Source organism: Triturus cristatus, chromosome 9 (assembly GCF_964204655.1).
Source record: "Triturus cristatus chromosome 9, aTriCri1.1, whole genome shotgun sequence".
Lineage (NCBI taxonomy): Eukaryota > Metazoa > Chordata > Amphibia > Caudata > Salamandridae > Triturus > Triturus cristatus.
In genome coordinates, this window is record NC_140592.1 from 727,204,129 (window position 1) to 727,232,106 (window position 27,978).

The 27,978-nt window shown below is 51.3% G+C and overlaps 1 protein-coding gene across 2 annotated transcripts in view; it reads left to right on the forward strand.

The window, feature by feature from the left end:
• The window catches only part of LTBP3 (latent transforming growth factor beta binding protein 3), a 375,622-nt gene that overhangs the window by 337,419 nt on the left and 10,225 nt on the right, over nucleotides 1-27,978 (forward strand). For both annotated transcript variants that reach the window (XM_085625923.1, XM_085625924.1), the window contains exon 25: nucleotides 7,301-7,462. In XM_085625923.1, coding sequence (XP_085482049.1) covers nucleotides 7,301-7,462 — 162 coding nt within the window. The remainder of the gene's footprint in view (nucleotides 1-7,300; nucleotides 7,463-27,978) is intronic.

Consider the following 27,978-nt stretch of genomic DNA (forward strand, 5'->3'; position numbering starts at 1 on the left):
GAAATTTCATAGAAAACAGTCAATGATTCCCTATGGAAGAAAATTCAAGTTGCAGGTATGGTATGTTCTCGTTACTTTTGTAACCCAGTACTAGGTACCTAGACTCAGTACTGGGACCTCTATCTAAAACAGGTAAGTAATTACGTTTTCACAGTTTGTACGATTTCTAAAGAATATTTGAAGTTTGCAAAAATCGACACTTAGAAGAAATTTCACAGAAAAACAGTCAATGATTTCCTATGGAAGAAAATTGGGTTACTGGTAAGTACGGTTGTGAATATTTTTCAGGGTCAGTGCTGGGCACCAAGATCCAGCACTGGGATCTCTCCTAATAGCAGATGAGTATTTTCGTTTTCGTTACTCGGCTGATTTTTGGTGAATATTTTAAGTTTTCGAAAGTCCACACTTAGAAGAAATTTCAGAAGAAACCAGTCAATGTTACCCTATGGAGAAAATTGAGTTGTCGGCTTTTGGGTAAGTACTCAACTGGCAGAGTTAAGGTTCTGGGCCTAGACCCAGGGGTCTCCCAGGGTCAGGTAGGTACAGTTGTTACACCCTCAGCGGCGCAGGGGCAGCCGGGTGAAGAGTGAGTTAGGCCCAATGTTATCCTATGGGAGGCATAGGGGCCTTGGTTGGTGGCTGCTGACTAGCAGGCCACGCGGCTGTGGGAGCTGGGCTTCCGGTCACTTGCTCAGGGCAAATGGGGAAGTAGATAGGTGCAGAGGTTACACTGCCAGGGCCACTCGGGCGGCTGGGTGCAGGGTGCTTTTGAGCCTTCGGGTGCTCAATTGATTTCACTGGGAAAGCTCCGGTTTGGAAAAAGACTGCAAGCTCGAGGACGAAGATTCTTCAGGTGCAACCACCACTTCGAGAGGTAAGTTGGGTAGTTGGAGGATAGGTAGGTACCCAGGAGTTGGGCACAGGGGGCCGCAGGGTGCCTGGTGCAGGGGTGCCTTTTGGTGTTGGGAAATCTTACCCTCTGTTGATCGCGGTTGGGGGGGTACCTCGTTCTGAGGCTGCAGCCGTCGTCAGGAGCGTCGAGGGAAGTCCTTGAGTGCCGGACTCGGGGTCACAGTCGCCGGGGGGTCGTCCTCGTGGTCTTTGTTCACTCTGGCACTGGCCAGGCTTGGCGGGTGCAGAGTGTGCAGGGTTCGCAGTTCCGGGCTGATGCCAGGGATTAGATGCTGATTTTGAGCAGAGCCTCTGCTCATGGGAGTCCCAGGTGCTTAGAGCCAAAAGGTAGCCAGGTCCTCCGGGGATTTTGAGGTTGCTAGCCACAAGAGGTGCCGGGTTGTAGCAGGAGCTGGTTCGAGGGTCGACAGGCCGGTAGGGCTGGGGCCAAAGCAGTTGGTGTCTTCTGCTTCTTAGCAGCTGCACAGCAGGTCTTCTTTCTTCTTGCTTTTCTTTGTATTTTGGAATCTGGAATTGGGAAAGGAAGGTTCAGGGTGTCCCTAAATAGTAGATTTAGGGGTGTTACAGGTAGTTGAAGGGCAGGGACCAATGGGCCCCTGTCCTGGGGTGGGTACACCCCTTATTCTGCCACTCTCCCGTGGGAGAGGGGCAGTAGCCTAGTCCTGATTGGGTAGGGCCTTCCATCTTCAAGATGGCGAGCGCCCGGAGATGTGCTTCACCTCGTCTCCCCCACCTGAGGGGTGGGGTTGGCAGGCTGGCACATCCCCTGTCCTTATTTGGGGTTTCCGGTCAGGCTTCCCGCCAGAGTGGTGGTTGCCAGTGGCCTGGGGAAGCTCACAGAGGCGGCATGCCTTTGAAGCTTCCCCCTGCCCATCCTGGGGGAGGAGATCTAGCACCTCGCCCAGGATGTGCATTGTTGCAGGCCCAGGAGAGCAGGGGCTCTCCCACTCAGGGGTCCTGCAACATGTCTGCTGTGCGGCAGCCTCCTAGACCAGACGTGGATTGTAGGTTAGATTTCGGGGGGCATCTCTAAGATGCCCTCTGTGGTGCTTGGTACAATAAATCCCACACTGGCTTCGGTGCGGGTTTAATGTGCTGAGAAGTTTGATACCAAACTTCTCAGTCTTCAGTGTTGCCATTATGGTTCTGTGGAGCTCTCAGCACCATGTACTCTTAAATGGCAGCACTGCACTTACAGTGCCCAGGAATGGACCTGGGTACTGTAGGGGCACAGGGCTCATGCTCCTGTGCCCACACCACTGGCATAAGGTACCCAGCTTGAGGGGTGGCTGATGTAAGCCGGGGCAGTGTAGGTGGTGGGCATGGCACACAGGGATGTGTGCCATGTCGACACTTTATTTTGTCTTGTACCCAGACACTCAGCCTGCAAAGGCAGTGTGTGTGTGTTAGGGTACAGGGCCTCTAAGGGTGGCACAATGAGTGCTGCAGCCCTTATAGGCCTTCCCTGGTCACAAGGCCCTGGGTACATAGGGTACCATTTACCAGGGGATGACATGTGGCCAGGGTTTGCCAATTTGGTTTTAAGGTTTTTAGGGAAGGAACATAGGCCCTGGGCACCTGATTGGCAGGAGTCCAGGGCACACTTAGTCAAAATACATTCAGCAATTCAGCAAAAAGTGGGGGCATACCATGCAAGAAAGATGGCACTTTCTCACACTGCACATTTTTGAGTTGTTTGGTAGCTATTCGGGATACAACATCAATTGGTCAAAATCGGTGATCTTTACTCTCTCTGAACCCCCCCAGGGTCCCGTGGTGTTGTGCGGCCCCAGTTGTGGTGGAGGGTTTTAAACATTTGGGGATATACATCGACAGAGACCAGAAAGAATTTCTTTTTTTTTTGTTTTTTTTTTTTTTTATAATTTTTTGGTTTTTTTTTTCAAAACAACACATTAGCCCCCCACCCCCCCTCACCCTCACCCAAGGAACAAGTAACTCATATATTTAACCAACAGAGAGCTTATTTGTACATAAAAAAAGAAAAAACAATACATGAAAGGCAAACAGAATTTTGCAGTATACGACATATCAATATCCAGTTTCCACAATCAGTTTTCTTGTGTCGAGGCAATCAATGGTGCCCAGATCTTCATACCCCTCTTCCTCTTATCCCTCCCTTTATTCTTATAAATGGCAACCTCCAGACTGCAAGTCGCCAATAGCCGAGCTCTCCATTCAAAGAATGATGGGGGTATTGGATCTATCCAGGCTGAGGCGATACACATCCTGAAAATGGCCATACCAACAAATATCAGCCCGTGTTGCTCGCTAGAACGACCGTTGTTGGAAACCCCCAACAATACTTCTGTATTTGCAATGTTAATCTTACAATGTAAAATCCTTGATAGAAAGTCCGAGATTTCAGAGAGAACTTTGGTTAAAACAGGGCATGAAGCAAACATATGCTTTATATCTGCTGCTGGAAGAGCACATCTTGGACAAAACGTTCCATTCCCCGTCCCCCATTTTGCGAGTCTTTCAGGAGTGTAATAAAGTGAAAAAAATGTTTTGAAAAATTGTGCCTGTAGTTTCATAGACATTAAATGAGTTAATGACATATCATAGGCCTCGCAAGGGATTTGAGATGTAACCCCCAGTCTGATCTGCCATGTCGTCAGATGTTTGTTCATATCATCGGGTAATAAAGCATTTAGTCCTACATATATCTCTCCGATTCTCGGGGTCTTAACTAGTCTCAATTTTTCTATAATATCACACCGATGAAATTTGATGGGGCCACCCATTTTCCTACTTAAAAAATCTCTCACCTGGAGAAATTTAAAAAAATCCTGATTTGTCAAATGGAACTCAATTTTTAATTAATCAAATGATTTTATTCCCCTATCAGAAAAAAAACAACCAAGGCGTTTAACACCTAGTTCAGCCCATCTCTGTATATATATATGTCATGAAATATTTCTGGAAGATCCGCATTCTGAAGTACGGGGGTATAGTATGAATATCGACCTAGGCCGATTAGTTTTTTTATATTACGCCATACTTTGAAAATGCTAGAAATAGTTTTAAATTTTACTTTTTTAAAGTAAACATCGTTCATATGACGCCACAGACAGCCAATACTGTCTTCACCCAAAATAAGTTCTTGCGGGGTGGGTGTATTGTGACCCATTGAATTCTCCATTAGGAGACTATTGCTATATTTTAGTACAGTGGCCCAATAGTATAGTTTAAAGTTTGGTAATGACCATCCCCCACGTTCTCTAGGTAAAGTGATCCATCTAAGTGCTCTCCGTGATTTATTGTATCCCCAAATAAAATGTGAAAACATAGAATCGATGTTTTTAAAAATTAGTGGGGAAAATTCAAGACAAATGGCTCTAAAAAAATATAAAAATTTAGGAAACAATAACATTTTAACCACATTAGATCTTCCACCAATAGTTAAATGTAGATTGTGCAGCCGAGATAATTCTTTTTTAGTTTGGATTATTAGGGGTTGAATATTATCCTCCACAATGTTTTCGATTTTAGCACTGGAACCTGGGGCCGCAGGTGAATCGTCTAGCTGCTGATGTTAGCCACTGGCGCTTGCTTCCACTCTCACTTATGGGACGGGCGGCCCTGTATAAGATGTTGATGCTACCTCAGCTTCTCTATATATTGCAGAACACTCCCTTCCAGATACCACAGATGATTTTTAATTGAATAGTACAGGAGGTGCGGTCCTTGCTGTGGGCGGGAGGGTCACCGAGAATTGCCTTACAGAAGCTACAAAGAGGCATCTTCGATGGCGGGATTGCAGTTCCGGATGTCAGGCTATACTATTGGGCCTCCCAAATGCAGGTGATCAACGATTGGGTTCATGTGGGGATGGAAGAGCCGTCCTATAAAGTAGATAGGGCATCGATGCCACAAGGTAATTGCAAATCCCTCTTGTATTCCCGGCGGATGTGCCTGGACTGGCCGGAACACACTAAGGTGGTAGTTCAATGTTGGAAAGACGCAAACAAATGCCTGGGCTGGGCTGGGCAGCTGACGGGCAGAACCCCGCTTTGGGAGGGAGATCCCCTCAGGGAGGTGGCTGCGCTATCGGGATTTAGGGGCTGGCACCTGATTTGTGTTGAATACCTGGGCGACGGATGTACGATGTAACAACGCGTACCATTACAACGCGGTATGTTACATCGCGGTTTTAACAACGCAAGTTGTTACATCAACTTGCGTTGGAGGGCGCTGGACATAGGAATAGTGTGAATTACTATTCCAACTCCAGTCTACGTACAGTAGGGAAGGTGTTGGAATAGTAATTCACACTATTCCTTAGCCTACAGCGCCCTCCAGTGCAAGTCGGTGTAACGACTTGCGTTGTTAAAACCACGATGTAACCATACCGCGTTGCAATGGTTGCGTGGTAAAGGATGTTTCCCCTGGGCGACGTATGGAAGGGTGAATCACCTCGTTCATTTGAATATCTCCAGAAAGAATAGGATATGCACGACTCGCAGCGATACACACATCTGAGGCTTCTGCACACACTGCATACTCACATCCAACAAGGGGTCACTATTCCTGACTACTCTCCACTTGAAGACCGGCTTCTGCTGGATCCTATACAGGGGAACCTACCTCCATGATATACCGCAAATCAATTAACAACCTCCCGGACCCCTTGGTCTCCCTTAGGGCGGCCTGGGCCAATGATCTCGGGGTTCTCCATGATGAGGACTGGCAGGAGGTGCTCCAGAGCCCTAGGGAAGTGGCTATGCGCGTCAGATTTCGATTAGTGCAGCTCAAGATCCTGCATCGCGTCTACTATCCCAGCACCCACCTATATACCTGGGGTCACGCCATGTCTGCACAGTGTGTTCGGGGGTGCGGCGAGGAAGGTACTTTCATACACATATTATGGTAATGTCCTGAGGTTGCTGTATTCTGGCAGAAGGTTACGGAAGTCATGTCGGATGTAGTGGGTGAGCCTATTCCATTGGACCCAAAGTGGCTTCTTCTCATGATAGAAGCTAGGCAGATTGGTCCAGATATGTGGGTATATGGTTGGCATTGGCGGCGGGGGTGGCAAAGCGTAACATTGCCAGAAACTGGGGGGCGCAGGCTCCCCCTCTGCTTGAAGAATGGTAACGCGACCTTGACAGGTGTCAGAGAGCGGAGGAAACAGTGTATAAAAGTAGGGGGTGTGTCAAGAAATGGGAATGGGTGTGGCTGCCGTGGAGGAGATACCGAGGGCTGGTGGGGACAGATCAGTGATTTGGGGTGGAATACCCAGGGAGCCTGCTCCACCTGAGATTGTATTGCTTGTGATTTCCGGTACATGGCAACTAATGTCCTCATTGTATTGTATCTGTATGTTGTGGAATCTCAAGTATTTGTTAATAAAAATATATATATATTTTTTTTAAAATATATATATATATATGTCAAGCGGCGACAAGGACCAGCAGGCACACCTTCACACATCATTATTGTCTTGATTTCTCTGACAAGAATGATGTGGCTGTGGGACAAGCAGTGCTGCACCATCTATTTCAATAAGGTAAGCCTTGTCTAAGTGTATTTCTCACCATCCGCTATACTCTCATTATGTTATTAATTATAGGTGTTTTAACTGCTTACTATTCTGATTCAAGCATGTGAATCAATGAAAAATCCAATACTGGAGAAGAAAATATGTTACTTACCTGTAACTTTAGTTCTTCAGTATTGGTATCTTTCATAGATAGAGGGAATGGAGCCTCTGTGATGAGTGTTCTAGAGGGTGTGTTGCCTGATTGGCCGAACTTTGGTTTTTGGTTCTTATTAAATGATGAGGATAAGCTATTGAAGTGAATGTTTTTTAATATTAACTGCGATGTATGTCATTGACTAATGAGTTCTATGGTACTGTATGACTACCACTTTGATGATGTGGAATGATTCAAGCATGTGAATCTATGAAAGATAAAATACTTCAGAGCTACAGTTACGGGTAAATAACTTATTTTCTTACTGTTTACACATTCATTGTTTAAATGCTAAAATAAAAGGTCAGCAATTCAAGTGGTCAGATAGTTCAGTACTGGATAAAATGCAAGAAGCGCTGAGCACATGGCACTACCTTCTAACAGGTGAGAGAATGGTATCAGTCACAGACAGTGGGTAACCTTGGATGGAAACGGAGGATTGTTAGAAATAAGGAGATGGGAAAAAGCTGAAGACTATGAAACGAGCGCAGAAGTAAATGGAGACCCAGGAAAATCCTTATGTTCCTTTGATGCTGGCAATTTCATTTAACAGTGTATTTTCAGTTTGTATGGGCCTCTACTTCTGTCCATCTTTTGGCTAGCACTTGTAGGAGGCCAAACTGTGAATGTTCTACCCTAATAATTCATAACTTTTCTTCTCTTTTCTGCAGACCGTGTCCCTGACCAACGCGATATTTGCTGGAAGCACTTAGGGGAGGATAAGATGTGCAGTGAACCATTGAACGGCTACCACCTATCCTTTGAGGAATGTTGCTGTCATAGCGGCAAAGGCTGGGGCTACCAATGCAGGCCGTGCCCCCCGCGAGGAACAGGTACTGCTGCACACCAATCGTAGCAGGTTCTAGTGCTTCATTTTTAGAGCAGGGTTTCTTGAATTATTCATAGATGTGAGCCCATCTTCCTCTAGTACCCAATGATGGACAGTGTTATGATCGATCATCCTCCATTTATACTGTCACTAAATTGATTATGACTTATAGTTGTTTCATCTGAACCTTTAAGGTGACAACAGCACACCTTTTCACCTACCTTTCTAGGTCCCCCAACCAACCTGATTGAGACATGCTTCCCAAGGACAAGAGGCACAAAGCTTTTGGGGTATCCTCTGCCTCCCAACCCCAAGTTTGAGGAATTGAGCCCACTGACCACCACGCAAACACTCACACTCTTCTATCCCCAACCCAAGCCTACCAGGACGTTAAGTGGACTCTACAACAAGTGAGTGATGAACCACCATAGTACAAGTGGAATGCACTACTCGTTTTACAGCCCCCAGCCCCTTTCCAGAAGAAGGTCTTCAAACTTTATAATGCCAAGGCCCCCTGAGCAAACAGTTTCTACACCTCTGCAACCCCCCCCCCCTTAAGCTGACGTTAATGGGATGATTACATTTTTTGGCCGCAGAAAGTGTAGAATGTTGGGGAGGCGTCAGACTTTTTCTACTTTACTGCACTGTGGGGATTGCATTGCAACATGAGGGGTAAAGAAATGGGCCTTTCCACCTTTTCCACCTCACTATATGGTCCTACAGCCATTTCTCACTGCTGATTCCTGCCTTGTTTCTGCCACTCAACTCACCTTCATCTTGAGAGTGTCACCTTGCAGGGGCTCATTTTCACCCTTCAAATGAGCAAAATCTCCCATTAACCTGAATGGGATCATTCACTCTGAAAAGTTTCCTTGACTGAAAAAAATATTTTCTTATCATTAATTTACATGGGATCATCCTTCAAAATGTCTTCATCTCACCAGCCTTAGCGACTCAAGACTCAGGACTTTCTCAGTCCATTCTTCTGCAGCTTACTTTGCCCCACACTCCTCTACTCTCCCCTAGTGCTCCATCGGTTCATGTTACTGCTTCTCCCAAGGATTTAGGAACACTCCTTGGCCCTAAAAAACGTGACCAATCAGCCAAGAAAGTCTTCTCCTCTCCAGTATGGCCTTAAAATCGACAAATGCCACCTGTCTTTTGGGCCGTTATATCCATGCTCTCATGGATTCCGCTAAACAACTGACCCCTAAGTTGTCTGAGGAGGACAGACAGAACTTTAATGAGGTGCTTTCGGACACTCAGGCGGCTGCGCGTCAGGTTATCCAGAATGGCCTGGATACCGCGGACTCTGTCGCCAGAATTATGGGCTCTTCTGTTGCCACAAGGAGGAGTGCGTGGCTGAAGTCATCTGAGTTCTCCCCTGATGTGCAGGCAACGCTTCTGGACTTGCCTTTTGACGGTTCTGGGCTTTTTGGTAAAAAGGCTGATGCTGCACTAGAGAGATTTAAAGAAAGTAATGACACTGCCAAATCTCCGAGTCTGCAGACACAACCTAGGGGCTCCTTTAGGAGGTACAGAGGCTTTGGAAGGTCGTTGTTTCGGACCTACAAGCAGCCCCAGCAGCAGCAGCAACAGCAGCAACAGAACACCCTGTATAAAAGCTACAGGGGCAGAATCAGAGGTCGTGCTCGAGGTCGGCAGCTCTCCTCCTCCTCTTCCTCTTCCTCCATCCCTCCCACCACTGCAAAGCAGCCCTAGATCCACCATTCTGGATCATGCTGGTCCTGTGGGGGGCTAGCTTACCCATTTTCTACAAGATTGTGAATCAGTCACTTCAGACTTCTGGGTTCTAGATCTTGTAGAAAATGGGTACGCCCTTCCCTTTCGGGAATTCCCTCAGAATTACCCTCCTTGTCAAGGTACTTGCTCGGAGGACCACCTTCTTCTCCTGCAGGAGGAAGTCCTTACGTTATTAAAAAAAGGTGCGATAGAGGTGGTTCCAGAGCAGGAGAGGGGTCAGGGATGCTACTCCCAGTATTTCCTGATTCCGAAAAAGGATGGCAGGCTACGTCCAATTCTGGATCTCAGGTTCTTGAACCTTTTTCTGAAGCAAGAGAAGTTCAAGATGCTCACCCTTGCGCAGGTTCTTCAAGCGCTGCAACAGGAGGACTGGATGGTGTCGATCGAATTGCAGGACGCGTATTTCCACATCTCCATCTTGAAGTCGCACAGGAAGTATCTCCGTTTTATGGTAGGGTCGCAACATTATCAGTTTGCGGTCCTTCCGTTTGGTCTTACTACTGCACCTTGAGTCTTCACCAAGGTGATGCCACTGGTGGCAGCCCATCTCAGAAGGTCGGGGATTCCGGTTTTCCCCTATCTGGATGAATGGCTGATCAAAGCGGAGTCGCTGGAGAAGGTGCTTCATTATCTGCAGGTTACAACTCAGCTGTTGTACAAATTGGGTTTCTCGATAAACGTGCCCAAATCTCACCTGGTGCCCTCTCAGCGCAACATGTTCATAGGGGCGGTACTGGACACTACTGTGTGTCGAGCATTCCCACCTCCACAAAGGATTCTCGACATTCAGGAAATGATTCCCTTGTTTTGCAAAGGAGTGGCCGTTCCAGTCCTGAAGGTCCTTTGTCTGCTCGTTCTGTTTGCTTCCTGCATTCTTTTGGTCAACCATGCACGCTGGCACATGAGGGCGCTCCAGTGGTGCCTCCGCAGGCAGTGGTATCAGCACAAAGGAGATCTCAGGGAGTCTGTGAGGAACTCCAGAGAAGCTGCGGCGGATCTGTCTTGGTGGAGCGTGGAGGGCAATCTGTCTCAAGGAAATCCCTTCCATCTACCTCCATCGGTGGCCACAGTGATAACGGATGCATCCACTTTAGGGTGGGGTGCGCATCTGGGGGATCTGGAGATCAAGGGTCTTTGGTCTCCAGAGGAAAGGTTGCTTCACATCAACCTTTTGGAATTGCGAGCGATACGTTTGGCACTCAAGGCCTTCCTTCCTTCCCTTCGTGGTCAGTCTGTTCAAGTCCTAACGGACAACACTACCGCGATGTGGTATGTCAACAAGCAGGGAGGAGTGGGGTCGCTTTTTCTCTGCAGAGACGCTCTGCGTCTCTGGTCCTGGGTTCAGGATCATCAGATTTGTCTGATGGCAAATCAGCTGGCCGGAGTTCTGAACGTGCGTGCAGACAGTCTCAGTCGGCAGTTTTCTGCCGACCACGAGTGGAGGCTCCATCCGGAGGTGGTTCGTCACGTCTTTCGGACGTGGGGAACTCCTCAGGTGGACCTGTTTGCCACTCATGAGAACGCTCACTGCCCGTCATTCTGCAGTCTCCAGTATCCAATGCAGGGAGCTTTGGGGGACGCGTTTCAGTTGAGATGGGAGTCACATCTCCTTTACGCGTTTCCTCCCATACCCTTGATTCCTCGGGTTCTGAGGAAGATTCGCCAAGACCGGGCCCAAGTCATATTGATCGCCCCGGATTGGCCAAGAAGGGTGTGGTATACAAATCTTCTCCACCTCTCCTCGTGCCCTCCGCTTCGTCTCCCTCTGAGGGCAGACCTCCTCTCGCAGTCGGAGGGGAAGGTTCTACACCCCCACCTCCAGAGCTTACACCTTCATGCCTGGAGATTGAACGGGGCAACCTGAATTATTTTTCTCTCCCGCCTGATGTGGTAGATGTAATATTGTCTGCCAGACGTCATTCCACTAAATCTATCTAGTCTTATAGGTGGTCTAAGTTTGTTCTTTGGTGCAGAGAGAAGTCAATTGAGCCTTTGAGGGCTCGTTTATCCAACATCCTTCAGTTTGCTCTCTCACTGGCTCAGCAAGGCTTTGCTGTAGCTACTGTGAAGGGATATTTATCGGCTTTATCGGCTTTCCTTTGCTTGCCAGACCAGCCTTCTTTGTTTAAGTCACCTATTGTTTTACGATTCCTTAAAGGCCTTACTAATAAGTTTCCGCCTACTCCCTTTATTGTGCCTCAATGGGACTTAAATCTTGTCTTAACTTACCTAATGGGTTCTCCGTTCGAGCCTTTGCACAAGTGTCCCTTAAGGCTGTTATCTTTCAAAACGGTCTTTCTCATTGCTATTACCTCGGCAAGGTGGGTAAGTAAGCTTCAAGCTCTGAGTTCAAAACCCCCATTCTTGACCATTCATGCTGAAAGAATGGTACTCAGGACCAGGGCTGCTTTTCTGCCTAAGGTGGTAACTCCTTTCCATCTGGGGCAGTCCATTACCCTTCCTACCTTCTATCCTCCCCTCACCCTTCCAAGGAGGAAGAGCGACTTCACCACCTGGACCCTAAGAGGGCAGTGAGCTTTTACCTCGAAAGGACTAAAGACTTTCGAGTGGATGACCAGCTCTTCGTGGGCTTTGTTGGCTGCAGGAAAGGCAGAGCGGTGCACAAGCACACCCTTTCCAGATGGATTATCTTGTGCATCAAGATCTGTTACTCTTTGGCTGGTAAGGAACCTCCAGAGGGTATTAGGGCTCATTCTACCAGAGCAAAGTCTTCTACATCTGCCTTGTCCAGAGGTGTTCCTGTGGAGGACATTTGTAGGGCAGCAATTTGGGCCTCCCTCCACACTTTCGCGAGGCATTACTGCTTGGATTCCGAGGTGAGGAGGGACGGACATTTTGCTCGTTCCATCCTTCAGGACTTCCTGATATAGAAGGGTGGGCACCCTCCTCCGGGAGTGGGACTGCTGTGGGAATCTTTTCACAAGGTGAGGAATCCACTGGCAGATGTATCCATCAGAAGAACAAGTTACTTACCTTCAGTAATGCTTTTTCTGGTGGATACATATCTGCCTGTGGATTCCTCACTGACCCACCCACCCTCCCCGTTGTCCACCCTTGTATACCTACATTAGTGATGTTTCAAGATTCATTTATTTCTGTCAAGGGAGTTGTGTTATTTCTTTTGCCTTCCTGTATTATCTTCACGCTGTGTGTGTTGGTTTGTATATTATGTATTGTATATACTGTGTATATATTGCTGTCAGTCTGTCCGTGTGCCTCGAAGGCACGGAAAAAAGGGCGGAACTGACGTCATCACGCCGACGAGGTCCTCTTATGGATCCAGGGACGTCAGCGGTGCCGCGAGCGGAGCCGTGCTTCTGTGACATCGTCCTCGTCAGCGTGGAGAGCTACAAAAGTTTCCGAATGTTGCTGGCGCAGGAGATATTCACAAGGTGAGGAATCCACAGGCAGATACTGTATCCACCAGAAAAAGCGTTACCGAAGGTAAGTAACTTGTTCGTCAATGGCATTACAAAAGTGGCAGAACTCTGCCGCCAAGAACCCTAGGGGATCTTGTGCAAGTCTTCAACAGACGCACCATTTGGACGCAGGTGTGCCCCCATTGGGGTGTAGGGCTTTCCTCAGTCCCAAGATTGGGCAGCATCCTTTGGTAAACAGCGCAGCCTCGTAATAAATTCCAAGATGGAAATCTTGCAAGAGGAAGCAGATCCTAGTGGTCTTTTTCAGTCAGATATGAGTCTGATCCGGGACACTTGTTTCGAACAGGAGGCTGGAGCCACAGACTCTCTTTCCGCTGATAGTGACACATACAAGGGATCTAAAAGACCTCAGGAATGGCACCCCTCTGGGAGAGCAAAAAGAAACTAAAGACTGAGCTACCTAGAGCTCAAAAAGACCAGGATGAGTGCTACTCCTCAGAGTGGCAACCTTCTGAGAGGGTGGCATATTATTTGAAGCAATGGCTACGACAGCAATTGGGCAAGGAAGTCCGGAGCAAACTCTGTCCAGAATGCCCAAAACCCTCCATTGATAAGGTCGCAGCCATGCCCAAGCAAGGCACGACAATGGTGACCTTTATTGGCTGACTAATTAAGGACCCCAAGAGGGGTGTTGACTGATCTTGGAGATCATGCCAAGGTAAGTTACTGGATGTTACTGGCTCCATTACAAAGATTATGGAACTGTCGGAGGACACCTAGCACACAGGCACACTCATTGATCTGTTTGTGATATCTCTTTTGTGCAAAGCCAAGCTGAGCCCTGTCAGCAGAACGTAGATGTTCCCTGCTACTTCAACTGGACCCTGAATTGGGGCAATTGGTCACTACTGAGGCAGACCCAGACGCAAAAGGTAACATTTTTGGAGAGGTCTTTATGAAGCATCTGGCAAAGTTTGTTCAGGCCTCTAAGGCTCTGAACAAGGCTCAAACCGCCTTAAAGAAGTTGTTCCTTCCCTGTGTTTTTGGCTGGACAGTACATGGTTGGGGTTGCTCATATGGCTGCTTCCCCATATTGGCGGGTTGAGGTTTCCAAGGCCACAAGCGCACAAAGTTGGCAGATCAGGAGGGACGCTCTCTCTGCTCCCTCTCCAGGAATAAGTTCCAAAGAGGACAAGCTAGCAGAGGAGGCAGATGAACTAACAGCTCCAGAGCTGAGAGTTTGGTTTTCTTCCCTACAAAGCCTTGGGTAGGAACAGCAGAATGTCTGAGCAGATGGGAGGAAATATCATCCAACGCATGGGTACAAGGTTTCCGGTTAGAGTTCTGGGGTACTCCCATACAACAAGTGGGACTGAATCCTCTAATTTTTTCAGAAGTGATCTGTGACAAGAAAGATCAGGAGGTGCTTGAGCTGAAAGCAAAGGCGCCATAGTCAGATCCTTTTTGCACACCCAAACAGATTCTTGAGCAATATTTTCATAGTAAAAAAGAAGGATTAAGATGTTTGCCAAGTCATAAACATTCACTGGATGGCTTAGATATAGGCATTTCAAGATGGAGGGAGTCCATCTTCTGAGAGATCTCCTATGTCAGGGAGACTGGATGTAAAGGATGCCTATCTTTTGATCTGTATCTTCCCACCACACGGGTGCTTCCTTCAATCCCTTTGGAACTGTCAAATTTGGCAATCAAAGGTACTTTCCTTTGACCTGTTAGTTCGACTGTGGTGCTTCATGAAACTACTGAAACCAGTAGTGGCATGGTTGCGATCGCTGGGACAATGCATATTGTCTATTTTGGACTACATGTATACCATGTCTCTGGACAGGACCATACTTCTGAGCCAAGCACAGAAAACAATATCTCTGTTAGAGGATCTGGAATTAATTATAAATCTGAACAAATCGGACCTCATTCCCAAACACAGGATGGAGTTTCTAGGGTTTACTGTCCACTCCATCAAGGCAACAATTACCTTTCAACAAGATTTCCATGATCAAGGCAGAGATCAAGCAGCTGATAGTAGCCCAACTGATTTCTTAGTGGTAGGCCTTCTGGCATTATTAATCCAGGCCCTCTTCTCAGGGGCGTTACACTACAGAGACTAACAATGCTAAAGAGCAAACATTTACAAAAGTACCTATCTCACAAGGAAGACGTCACACTAGCAGCGGTGGTCAAAACTGGGATGGAGTAGTGGCTGGACCAAATGGAAGCATGGAACGGCCTCACAATCTTCAGCTCTCTTCACAAGATTGTCATTGAATCGGATGCCAGTTGCTGGGGCTCGGGAGCCAAATGCGGGCCCACATCTACAAGAGGGAGATTGTTACAGGAGGAATTGAAGCTCCATGTAAACTGCCTGCAGTTGTTGGCAGGCTGCTTTGCCATTCGCTGCCTAGTTAAGGGCAAAATAGAATGCTGCATTCTGTTAAAAATGAACAATATCTTCATGCTGCAGTACTTCGACAAACTGTGAAGAACAAGAGCCAAAGCCGTGGCTGAGATTGCCAAAGATTTTTGTCACTTCTGCCTGGAGAAGAAAATGTTGGTGTTGGCGATGCATCTCCCGGGCAACTCCAACGCCTTTGCAGATTGGAATTCATATTTCCTTGAGTGATTCCAGTGATTGGAGGAAGAACCCTCAAGCATTCCAGTCTCTGCTGGCACAGGTAAGAGTGGCGCGCAGGCTGGGGGTCAGGGAAGTTGACATACAACGGGATAAGTTAAATTAATTTTTTTTAATAAAACCACTTACCTTGCGGTTGCTGCATCGCCGGAGCGGCGATGCAGTGAGCGCAATGTAAGTGGTTTTATTAATTTAATTTAACTTATCCTGTCATATGTCGACTTCCCTGACCCCCACCCTGCCCACCCCACCACTCTTACCTGTGACGGCCGCCACTGGAGCATTCAAACGCTTCAGTCAGAGTTGAGGAACACCTCTTACAGACCTGGATGTGTTGAGGCTGAATTCTCAAGTTCCTGAAGCCACAGAAGTGGATGCCTTTCTTCAGGACAAGGGTAAGTAACTAATGTATGCCTTTCCAGCTTCCTTACGGAGAGGCGGGACAGGCAACACATCAGCAGGTGGAGTTGATCTTGGTGACTTCAGTGTGGAGGTCACAAACATGGTTTCTGTTACTTCTGGAAATGTTGTGCGACTACCCGGTTCAACGTCCAGAGTTGCAGGGTTTCCTACAAGGTCCAGGGGGAGAGTTTCACCAGAACATTCAGGAGAACAATTTATATCCTATGGCCTGGCGGATATCTGGAGAGGTTGTAAGTGCCAGGAATTTGACAGGTAGCTTCGTCTTTCATGGAACAGGCATGGGCAGCAGGCACCCATAAGAGATACAAATCTGCCTGGTCAGCTTGGAGCAGTTGGTGAATGGAGAAGCAGGTGGTTCCTGTGGGGGCAGAAGTTGTGATTATAGTGAATTTTTATCAGAACTGGCTGAGGTAGGTAGCGCATACTCTACTCAGAACTTCTTCAGCGAGTTCAGCAGGTCACCTTCTGAAAACAGGTAATCCGATGGACTCCTCTCCATTGATTCGTAGGCTAATGAAAGGCTTCAGGTTTTCGAATTCTCCAAACCTAGATAAACCGACATGTGGGACTTTAACAAAGCATTATCTGAGGAGGAGCCTAGCGCGCAACCAAGATGGCCGCGTAGGTGCGAGGCTCCCGAGGACCTCCGCGACCTCCTGAATTAATCCTGACTATATCCTGTCCTTTTTGAGGGGACTGTGTCGGTGAACCCGAGCTGAGGCGCCACCCGTTTTCCGTGTTCGAATCGGACCCCGAACACCGGCAGGAGTGCCGATCGAAGGTTGCGGCCTTCCCCGCGCCGGCCCCCCGGATTGGAGTAGTGGGGCGATCCGGGGACAAAGTGAACAACAGCGGCGGGCACGGCTGGGCGACTCGCGTACCCCGCGCTTTCTCTTTCACTTTTGCGCCCTCCTCGCCTCCAGCGAGGTAGGGTCGCGAAGCGGGGTGCGGTGGTGTGGTCTTGTCCAGGTGCCCGGCTGACCCGCCAGCTGTGGATCGTCCTGCGGTGCGGTGGCCGCCCTCCCCCCCCCGGACCCCGTGAACGGGTCTATCGGCCCTTTTGAGGAGATTGGCACGACGGTGGGAGAGCAAGCATGTCCACCAAACAAGATGGCGACCGGGCGAAGGTGAAGACGACCCGCCGTGGCCCGGCGCACCAATCCAACAGTTCGAGGCATGTGGGCTGCTGAATTCATATCTGTGCATATCTGTGCATAGATCGCCGCCTAGTGTTGGGTCCGGATGTTTGCACGTTGTTGTCCTGGAAGAGTCTTCGAAGTATCCTTGGATAGGTGACTCCTCCCCTGGACTACAGTGCGCATGGGCATCCTCTCCATCCTCAGATTGTTTTTTTCCGCCATTGGGTTCGGATGTGCTATCTTAGCTCAAGTTAGGAAAAACTTTTGTCGAGGCCACAAGGCCTTTAGTTCGCGTCGGTACTGTTTATCGATCGGGTTTCGATACTATCTGTTAGTTTACTGACTTTCAGCACCGACTTTGTTCGCATTTACCTGTCCATCGACTACTTCGACGATGGAATCGAGGACGCCATTCAAAAGGTGTCCGGTATGTAATGCGAAGTACCCACACATCGACGTCCATCCGGTGTGCAACAAATGCCTTTCGCCGGACCACGACGAATCGACATGCATGGCCTGTGCCCGATTCCGTTCCAAGAAGACTCTGCGGAATCGTCGAGCGGCGAGGCTCGAGGCGCAGCACGCGGCACCGGCCCCAGCTGACATCTTCGACGAAGCCGACGACGTCGAAGAAGTAGAAGTCTTACCCTCCGGTCCCGTTTCCGACCACGACCCCGGATCGGACGAGGCCGACGAGTCACTCTTCCACAGAGGTGAAGACGACACCGAGGTAGGAGACGACGAGGAGGCCTTAGGGGCCGAAGAGAGTAGCGCCGATGATGAACAAGGCCTACCTGTTCAAACCGAAAACTCACCAGTGCCACAGACTATGGCTCCGGTCGAGGGATCGCCTTCGGGCCTTACCCGAGACCTATCACACAGTCCTTCGGCCCCGCCCTCGGGCCCGGCCTCGGACGTTCAGCGGCAGCCATTACCGCTTAAATCAGCTGGTTTCCCTTCCACGAAACCGAAACCGAAAGCTGCTCAAGCTCCTACGAAACCGAAACTGAAAGTGGCGCAAGTCGGATCGAAGCCTTCAACACCTTCGACGCCAGCGCACCGTGTCGGCACCGACCGCACCAAGAGAGACTTCGGTGCCGAACTCGAAAGGGGCGACGTGGGAGTCGACAAACGGAAGAAGGTCATCGGCGCCGACAAACCTGCTCGGTTACCGGCTTCGACGCCGCCGACACCGAGGGCCGTACCGCCTGCTACGCCTCGCATCACTCCCTCGGCGACACCAAAACCTCACGTGTCGAAGACGTCGACGGTGGTCTCCGCACCTCGACTCGATGCACCACTGGCGCCGAAGATATCTACAGCCGCGACCCAGACCGGGGCCACGTCCTCTAAGGCGCCCCGAGTACGACCTGGTGCACAGCCAGGCTGCAAAACCACGGCTGCCCTCCAGGACCCGTCGGGTTCCGGTTCGATCGGGGCTCCAGCGGTTTCGTCGGTGCCGACCAACATTACCTTCGGCTTGCCTCCATCCACAATCCCGAAGGTGTTTCAACTCAGGACACGGGTCACCAAGACTACGGTTACACCTGTTGAGACGCCTCCGTCACACGTCATCGACGCCAACACTGGCAGGATGATTCTCCACGACCGAAGGATAACTTCGGAACCGCCATTGGAACCTTTCAGGATCCCGCTAAAGAGGAAGCTGCCGGTGGACTCAGAACCTCTCCTGTATGAACCTTTCCATTCACCCTACCAGGATCCACACCGGGCCTCCCCCACACGCTCCGACACGGATGCATTGGGGGACTACATGGATGAACAAGTCCCCTACCATGTGGACACGGACCCTGATGACCAGCAGGACCCTGACCAAACTTGGGGCGACCCTGCAGACCCCAGTGCATCTCTGGATGCACAGGACCCACAGCTATATGGGGCAAAAACATCACCCACAGAGGATACTGCAGCGTTCAACGCTCTGATTGAACGTGCGGCAAACAACCACGATGTGCAGCTTCACTCTGATATCATCGAAGATGACTTTCTAATGGACACCTTTGCATCCTCAGAAAGACATGTAAAAACTCTGCCAATGTTGAAGGGGGTCCTCAAGCCAGCCACTGACATTTTCAAGGAACCCACCAGGGCACGAGTGATAAACCCCAGGATCGACAAAAAATACAGATCAGCACCTGGGGATCCTACTTACATCAGAGGCCAATTACCACTCGACTCCATCGTTGTGGCGAATGCCCGCAAGAGGGCACACTCGCAGACAACGGGTGACGCTCCTCCCCCGGACAAAGAGTCCAAGGTGCTAGAGACCTCCGGCAAGCGAGTTGCCGCACAAGCTGCAAACATATGGCGCATAGCTAACACTCAAGCGCTCCTCGCTCGCTACGATAGAGCGCACTATGACACGCTGGAACAACTTCTTCAACACCTCCCTGACCCCTACAAAGAAGGTGCTGAAATCCTTATCAGAGAGGGACAGCTACTCACAAATGCTGCCATCAAATGTGCACTAGACGCTGCAGACACGGCTGCCAGAGCCATCAACACTAGCGTCATCCTACGACGTCACGCCTGGCTACGTATCTCAGGATTCAAGCCTGAGGTACAAAACAATATACTTAACCAGCCCGTCAACCCCGACTATTTGTTCGGGCCTGAGGTTGACACCACCCTCGAGAAGATAAAAAAGGACACGGACACTGCAAAGTCCATGGGCGCCCTACAAACTCAGTCCTTTCGGAGCGGCTCCTTTCGTCGCCCCGGAAACAAGGGAGCAGGCAGAGGACAGGGGTCACAACAAACATATAACAAGGGCAATACGCAGACCACCTACGATAAGAACACCCGAGGTGGCTATCGTGGCTCCAGTACCAAGGGCAGAGGACGTGGCTACGGCAACACCAGGTCCTCCCCCAAGAACAAGCAGTGACGCCCTCTCCCTTCCTCCCGACCACATAACACCTGTCGGGGGAAGGCTACAACGGTTCCTGTCCATGTGGAACTCCATCACCACGGACAGGTGGGTCAAAGATATTATAAAATACGGTTACTGTCTGGAGTTGACCTCCACTCCACCCACAATACCACCAAGAAACCGTCCTATGTCCTCAGAGCACTTAACGCTCTTACAGCAAGAGGTAGAAAGTATGCTTCTAAAAGGCGCTATCGAGGTCGTACCCATCCACGAGCAGGGCACGGGGGTTTACTCCCTCTACTTCTTAATCCCAAAAAAGGACGGGTCGCTCAGGCCTATATTAGACCTGAGACCCCTGAACCAGTACATTCTTTCAGAGCACTTTCACATGCTCACTCTACAGCAAGTCCTTCCGCTTCTCAAGCAGGGAGACTTCCTAGCATCACTGGACCTCAAGGATGCGTATTTTCACATACCCATCCACCCCTCACACAAAAGGTACCTCAGGTTCACTGTTCAGGGGCAGCACTATCAGTTCAAGGTCCTTCCCTTCGGCGTGACAACAGCGCCCAGGGTTTTCACGAAGTGCCTAGCTACGGTGGCAGCACATTTACGGAGACAGCACATACACGTCTACCCCTACCTAGACGACTGGCTCGTTCAAGCGAGGTCAGCCCAGCAATGTGCAAGCCACGTGTCCCGTACCATTCACCTTCTTCACAGTCTGGGATTCTCACTAAATTACCCAAAGTCCCATCTCCAGCCCGCACACGTACAACAGTACCTAGGTGCGACTATAGACACTCTGGCGGCCACAGCTCAGCCAAATTTAGTGAGGATCAACAGCATACAACTGCTGATCTCCAAGTTCAAACCCAATCACTCACTTCCAGCGCGAGTGTTTATGCAGTTGATAGGCATGATGGCCTCCTGCATCTTCATAGTCCCGCACGCGAGGTTACATATGCGCCCACTTCAGGAGTGCCTAGCACGTCAGTGGAATCAGGCTCAAGGACAGTTGAAAGACCTAGTGTTGGTGAGCGGTCGGGCGTACAACTCTCTGCATTGGTGGAATCCACAAAACCTTTGCAAGGGCCGACCGTTCCAAGAGCCTGTCCCACAGATAGTACTGACAGCGGACGCGTCTCTCCAGGGATGGGGAGCTCATGTACTCCACTACACAGTGCAGGGACTATGGACGACACAACAGAAGAAGATGCACATCAACCTTCTGGAACTGATGGCAATCTTCCTGGCCATGAAGGCTTTCAAAGTACACCTGTGCAACAAGGTCGTGTTGATCCGGACGGACAACATGACCGCAATGTACTACATACAGAAGCAGGGAGGAACACACTCTCCACAGTTGTCTCATCTGGCTCAGAGCATGTGGAAGTGGGCCATTCAGAGGAACATGTTCCTCATGGCAGAACACCTCCCTGGCAAGGACAACCAGATGGCGGATCTGCTCAGCAGACACAGCCACCAGATGCACGAGTGGGAGTTACACCCATCGGTACTCAAACCGTACTTCCAGCAGTGGGGTCACCCAGAGATAGACCTATTCGCGACAAGCGAAAACGCAAAATGCCAAAGCTTCGCCGCCAGATTCCCACATCCGCAGTCGCAGGGCAATACGATATGGATGAACTGGTCAGGCAGATTTGCGTACGCTTTTCCCCCAGCACCGTTGATACCGCTGGTGGCTCGCAAACTCCGACAACACTCCCTGACACTCGTCCTAGTTGCTCCCACGTGGGCACGCCAGCCGTGGTACACCACCTTCCTCGAACTTTCCATGGTGCCGCATCAAAGGCTGCGGATCAAACCCGCGCATTTGACGCAGAACCATGGAGAGGTTCAGCACCCAGATCCGCAACAGCTGAACCTGGCGATCTGGCTCCTGAAGTCCTAGAGTTTGGCTATCTCAACCTGCCACCTGACTGTATGGACATCATCAAGGAGGCCAGGAGACCCACTACCAGAGCTTGCTATGCAGCCAAATGGAAACGGTTCGTCATTTATTGCGGTAATAATGACGTTAACCCGCTGGACGCATCCATCCAAAACATCATCTGTTACCTCTTCCACCTATACCGATGCAATCTGGCGTACACCTCTATACGTGTCCATTTGACCGCAATCTCAGCCTATCTGCAAACCAGGCAGCACCTCTCTCTATTCAGAGTGCCTGCCATCAAAGCATTCTTGGAAGGGCTCAAACGAGTCATTCCACCTAGTCACCCACCGGCTCCAATGTGGAACCTCAACTTGGTCCTCACACGCCTGATGGGTCCACCTTTTGAACCTCTACACTCATGCGAGATTCAATTCCTTACCTGGAAAGTGGCCTTCCTTGTAGCGATCACTTCCCTACGAAGAGTTAGTGAACTCCAGGCACTAACCGTTCAAGAGCCATTTATACAGGTTCACGCCAACAGGGTCGTGCTACGTACCAACCCCAAATTCATGCCCAAAGTAATATCGCAGTTCCACATGAATCAAACTATTGAACTGCCCGTTTTCTTCCAAAACCCACAAACTGTTGCAGAAAGGGCACTACATACACTAGATGTACGGAGGGCCCTCATGTACTACATCGACAGGACTAAACCCTTCAGGAAGACAAAACAACTGTTCGTTGCCTTTGCCCCACAACACAAAGGTAACGCCATCTCCAAAGCAGGGATAGCCAGATGGATAGTTAAGTGTATTCAAATCTGTTATCAAAAGGCAAAACGCACATTAACTATTCCACCACGAGCCCACTCAACACGCAAGTTGGGGGCTTCCATGGCATTCCTAGGAAATATTCCCCTGCATGATATATGCAGAGCAGCCACATGGTCCACTACACACACATTTACAAAACACTATTGCGTAGATGTGCAGTCAAAACAGCAGGCAGCTGTAGGACAGGCTGTTCTCAAAACACTTTTTCAGACCGCTGCAGCTGGCACGGGTAGCCGCCGCCAATAGAGGGCACTGCTATGTATTCTATGCACAGATATGAATTCAGCAGCCCACATGCCTCGAACTGAATATGCTACTTACCAGTATGCATCTGTTCTTGGCATGTAGGGCTGCTGACATTCATATCGCCCTCCCTCCTCCCCGGCGCCTGTCGCAGCTGCAGCTCTCAGAATTACTGCAAGCATGGTCATCACTTTCTGTATCTACTCCATCACTGCCACAATGGCGAAAAACAATCTGAGGATGGAGAGGATGCCCATGCGCACTGTAGTCCAGGGGAGGAGTCACCTATCCAAGGATACTTCGAAGACTCTTCCAGGACAACAACGTGCAAACATCCGGACCCAACACTAGGCGGCGATCTATGCACAGATATGCACAGATATGAATGTCAGCAGCCCTACATGCCAAGAACAGATGCATACTGGTAAGTAGCATATTCAGTATGGACCGCTACACTCTCCAGAAGGGATCTCCGGAGACATCGCGCACGTCCCCGGCGGGCCTGACGGAGACGTCTGCCCAGCCGGTGGACCTGACCCTCCGGGACGTCATGGGCGCCATCGCGGAGATGAAGGCCTCGGTGGACCAGCGCTTCGACACCCTAGCGCAAAAAATAGACTCGGTCCTTGTGGATGTGGGCCTGGTGAGGGCCGACCTGTCTAAGACGAATGACCGGGTCGATTCCCTGACCCACACCACAACGGGCCTCGAGACAGATGTGGCGGCCCTCCAAAAGGAGGTGCGCCGGCTTGGCCGGGCGAGCGCCCTGATGGACCGGCGACTGGAGGATTCCGAGGGTCGGGCCAGGAGGAATAATGTTCGTATTGTGGGGGTGCCGGAGGGACGAGAGGCGGAGGCCGCCGACCTTTTTGTGGAAGATCTAATCCTTACCCATCTGCAGCCCCGGGGCCTGAGTAAGCTTTTTGCGGTGGAGCGTGCTCACCGGGTCCCTGGGGGCAGGCCGAAGGCCGGTGCCCCGCCGCGGCCTCTCATTGCCCGGGTTTTTAACTTTCGGGACAGGGACGCTATCCTGCAGACCTCCAGGCAACAGGGACCGGTCAAGCTGGACAACATGGATGTGCGTTTCTACCCAGACTTTACTCCGGCGGTCCAAAAGCAGAGACTGAGTTTTCTCGGTGTTAAACGTCGCCTGCGGGACCTGAACCTAAAGTACTCAATGCTCTTTCCAGCTAAGCTAAGGGTGGAGGTGGAAGGTCGCACGCACTTCTTTGATCGCCCCGAGGCGGCTGGGGACTGGTTGGACACTCTGCCTGATGATCGGGGCCGGGGGGGTGGGGGGGGTGCGGGCGGTGGAGAGGGCCTGCCGGATCAGAATTAAGGGGTGAATAATAGGCCCTGCTCGGGACAATACTTCTTTACCATTTCTCGATCGTGTATGTTCCCCTCCTATGGAGGTCGTACGGGGTCTGTTGGGGGCTTCCCTCCTCCTCTGGGGTACTAGTTAGTCTTTCTCTATGGGGCGACAGGCACACTGCACTTTGGGGGGGCTGACTGGGCTCATGCAGGGGTGCAGGGAGGGGGGAGTTCTGTTGGGATGGGGGGGCGGGGGGGGTGTGTTGTTTGTTCGCACCGCAAGGCAAACCCTTTACTGTATTGCTGTTCTCGAAATGCTCTGTGGGGGACGACTGATTGCTTCTACGTATGATGGGGGGTAGGGACTTGGCTGTGTTGTCCTGGAATGTTAACGGCCTGGGGGATCGGATTAAGCGTGGTGTGGTCCTGCAGTTCCTGAAACGTATATCGCCAGATGTTGTCTTCTTGCAGGAGACACACCTTATAGGTAACTCCTTCCATGCCATGAATCGGCGAGGCTATCGTTTGGTGGCCCACTCGGGCTTCACTTCGGGGTCGCGGGGGGTGGGTATCATGATCAAGAACTCGCTCCCGCTGGAGATTGATGAGGTGCGCCATGACGAGAGGGGACGCTACACTGTCCTGGTGGGTAGAATGGAGGGTAGAGTGATTGTTTTCATGTCAGTGTACGTCCCGCCTGGGTTACAAGCTACTACATTTGCGGACCTGGGGCGCCTCCTCCTGGACCTCCCGGGTGGCCTGCTGGTGGTTGGGGGGGACTTCAATGCGGTAGTTTCTGGGTCTATGGATCGTCACCCCCCTAGGGACCTCCCCCGGGCACAGGCGTGGCTGTCCGGCCTCTTAGACACACTGGGCCTGGTGGATTGCTGGCGACTAAAGCACCCTACGCAGCTGCAATACACTTTCCACTCGGGTGCCCATGGTAGCCTCTCGCGACTTGACTACATCCTGGTCCCGGCGGCCCACGCTGGGAGGGTAGGAGAGGTGTGCCATCTGGCGCGGGGTATTTCGGATCACTCCCCATTACTGTTACATTTTGATGTCTTCCCGAGGGGGGAGGGCAGGGTGGCCCCAATCAATGCATGGTACTTGCGAGACCCCACTATTCGTGCCGACTTGATCAAATCCTTACAGCGATATTTTGACGAGAATGTGGGGTCTGTCCCTTCGGCCATCTCCCTGTGGGAGGCCTTTAAGGTAGTCCTCAGAGGGGAGGCCCTCTCCTTTATCTCCCATGCCCGGAGGCGTGAGCGGGAGGAGGTGACCCGGGTGGAGGCCGAGATTGTGGAACTGGAGGGTGACCTGGGGAGCGGGGTAACGGATGCCAAGTTGCATGTTTTGCACCTCAAGCAGGCGGCCTATAGGGCCCTCGTCACGGAGGCGGCCAGGGGCCCCAGTAGAGAGCAACAGGGACGATTGTATGATGTGGGCGATAAGGCGGGTAAATTGATTGCGTGGTTGGATAAGAGGGAGAGAGCGAGTCGTGTGGTTCCTTTGATTGAGAGGATGGATGGTACGCGTGTCACCGAGCCGGAAGCCATCGTCTCCTGCTTCGCGGATTACTTCTGCGAGGTGTACTCCCCGGTTTCCCCCTGCTCGGAGGAAGATTCCCATTCCCTGCTTCGGGACATAGCGCTGCCCTCCCTTTCGGTGGAGGACAGGGATTCGCTGGACGCTCCTCCCACCTCGGACGAAATTGCCCTGGCTATTCGCTCGGTCGCGTCCGGCAAGGCCATGGGCCCTAATGGTCTCCCCATCGAGCTTTACAAGCTGCGCCCGGATGTACTAGCGCCCCACCTGCGCGCGATGTTCCTGGCGGCCCACTCGCAGGGTTCCCTCCCGCCGGACCAGCGTCTGGCCACGATCGTGGTGATACACAAGGAGGGGAGACCCCGTGAGCGGGTCACATCCTACCGGCCAATTTCGCTCTTGAACGCGGAACCCAAAATCCTCGCCAAGGTGTTGGCCAACCGGTTGGTCGGTGTGGTGGGCGACTTGGTCCACCAAGACCAATCTGGATTTATACCCCATCGCAACACGGCTCTTAATCTGCGACGCTTGCACGGGGTGCTCGCGCGTGTCCCGTTTGTGCGGGAGCCGGCCATCTTGGCATCCTTAGACGCCACCATGGCGTTTGACACGCTTGAGTGGCCATACATCTGGGCGATGCTGGCGAAATTCGGATTTGGCCCGGGGTTCATTAGCTGGGTCAAATTGTTGTATTCGGGCCCATTGGCGCAGGTGGTGGTGTATGGGCGAGTCTCGGCCCCGTTCGAGCTGGGGCGGGGCACGCGCCAGGGTTGCCCCTTGTCGCCGCTCCTGTTTGCACTGGCCTTGGAGCCCTTGGCGGAGTGGCTACGGTGGCACCCTTCTATCCGTGGTCTCCGCTGGACCCCTGAGTATGAGGACCGCGTGTCCCTCTACGCCGATGATATCCTTTTGTATCTCGCCTCCCCGCGCAAATCGCTGATTGTCCTGGTTGATGTTTTGCGCTCCTTCGGGCGTAACTCAGGCCTTGTCATCAACTGGGCGAAATCCTGCGTATATGTGCTTTCCGGGGAGGCTCCGGCCCTACCGCGTGACTGCCCGATCCAGATTGCCTCCCAGGGGTTCCGGTACCTGGGTATATATATCACTCTAGACCCGGAGGCCCGCTATGAGCGGAACTTGTTGCCCCCCCTCCAGCGCTTGCGAGAGGATGTCGCGCGTTGGCGGCGTCTTCCGCTCTCGCCACTTGGCCGAGCGGCCTTGTTTAAGATGATGTCCTTGCCGCGCTTTCTGTACGCCCTCCAGAACACTATGGACTTGGTACCAGCGCGCTACTTCCGCGAGGTGGAGGGCCTGCAGCGGCGCCTGTTCTGGGACGGGAGGCCGCGTATTGCTCTGGCCAAATTGACGCTCCCGTGGTACGATGGGGGGGTCGCCCTCCCGGACATTAAACGGTATTACTGGGCCTCCCAGCTAGCTGCAATCAATCATGGCCTTTACGGGCCCGCCTTGAACCCGGCATTTGAAATGGATAAGATGCTCCTGCCCGGTGGCGATTATAATCGAGCGCTCTACTCTGGCACGCCCGACTCCCGTCTGACGGGACCGACGCGTGTCATGGTGCGTGTATGGCACGCGGCTAATGCAGCTATGGGGTGGAAGGACCGTTTGACCCGGGCGTCACCGCTATATGCGTCTGAGAGGTTGGGCTCCCTGTGGACATCGAAGGGCTTCGAGAAGTGGGACACGATCGGAATCAGCACGGTGGGAGATCTCTGGACGAGGGGGGGTTTCAAGACTTTTGAGACGCTGCAGACGGAGTTTCAGCTGCGAGGCAGTGAGTACTTTCGATACTTACAAGTCCGCCACGCGCTGGCCTCCGTCTTCCCGGATGTTGCATCCATTCCGGAGTCTTCCCCCCTAGAGGACAGGGTGCTGGATGGCCATGTACCAGACAGCACGATCTCCCTTATATATAAAAAACTGATCAATGACAGATCGTGCCTGCTGACTGGCCTCCGCGAGGCCTGGGTTGCCGATGGGCTGGAGCTGGACGACGAGGACTGGATTTCCGCGGTGGCCTCTCCGAAGGAGGTGGCCATCCCGGCTCGCCTTCGCTTCGTCCAGCTTAAGATCCTTCACCGGGTTTACGTCACGGGGCCGAGGCTTCTACGTATGGGCTTTGCTTGTGACGGATTGTGTAAGCGCGGCTGTGGTGCTTTGGCAACTTTCATGCATATACTGTGGGAGTGCCCGAAAGTGGAGCGATTCTGGCGTGGTGTGCATGAGGTTTTGCGTGTGGTTACGCGTGTCGCACTGCTGCCTGAAGCGAGGAGATGCTTGCTGAATGTGTGGGAACCAAATGATTATTCGGTCCCGCAGACGCGGTGGGTGACTCTGGGATACATGATAGCGAAGCGTGACATTGCCCAATTGTGGGGATCCCAGAGG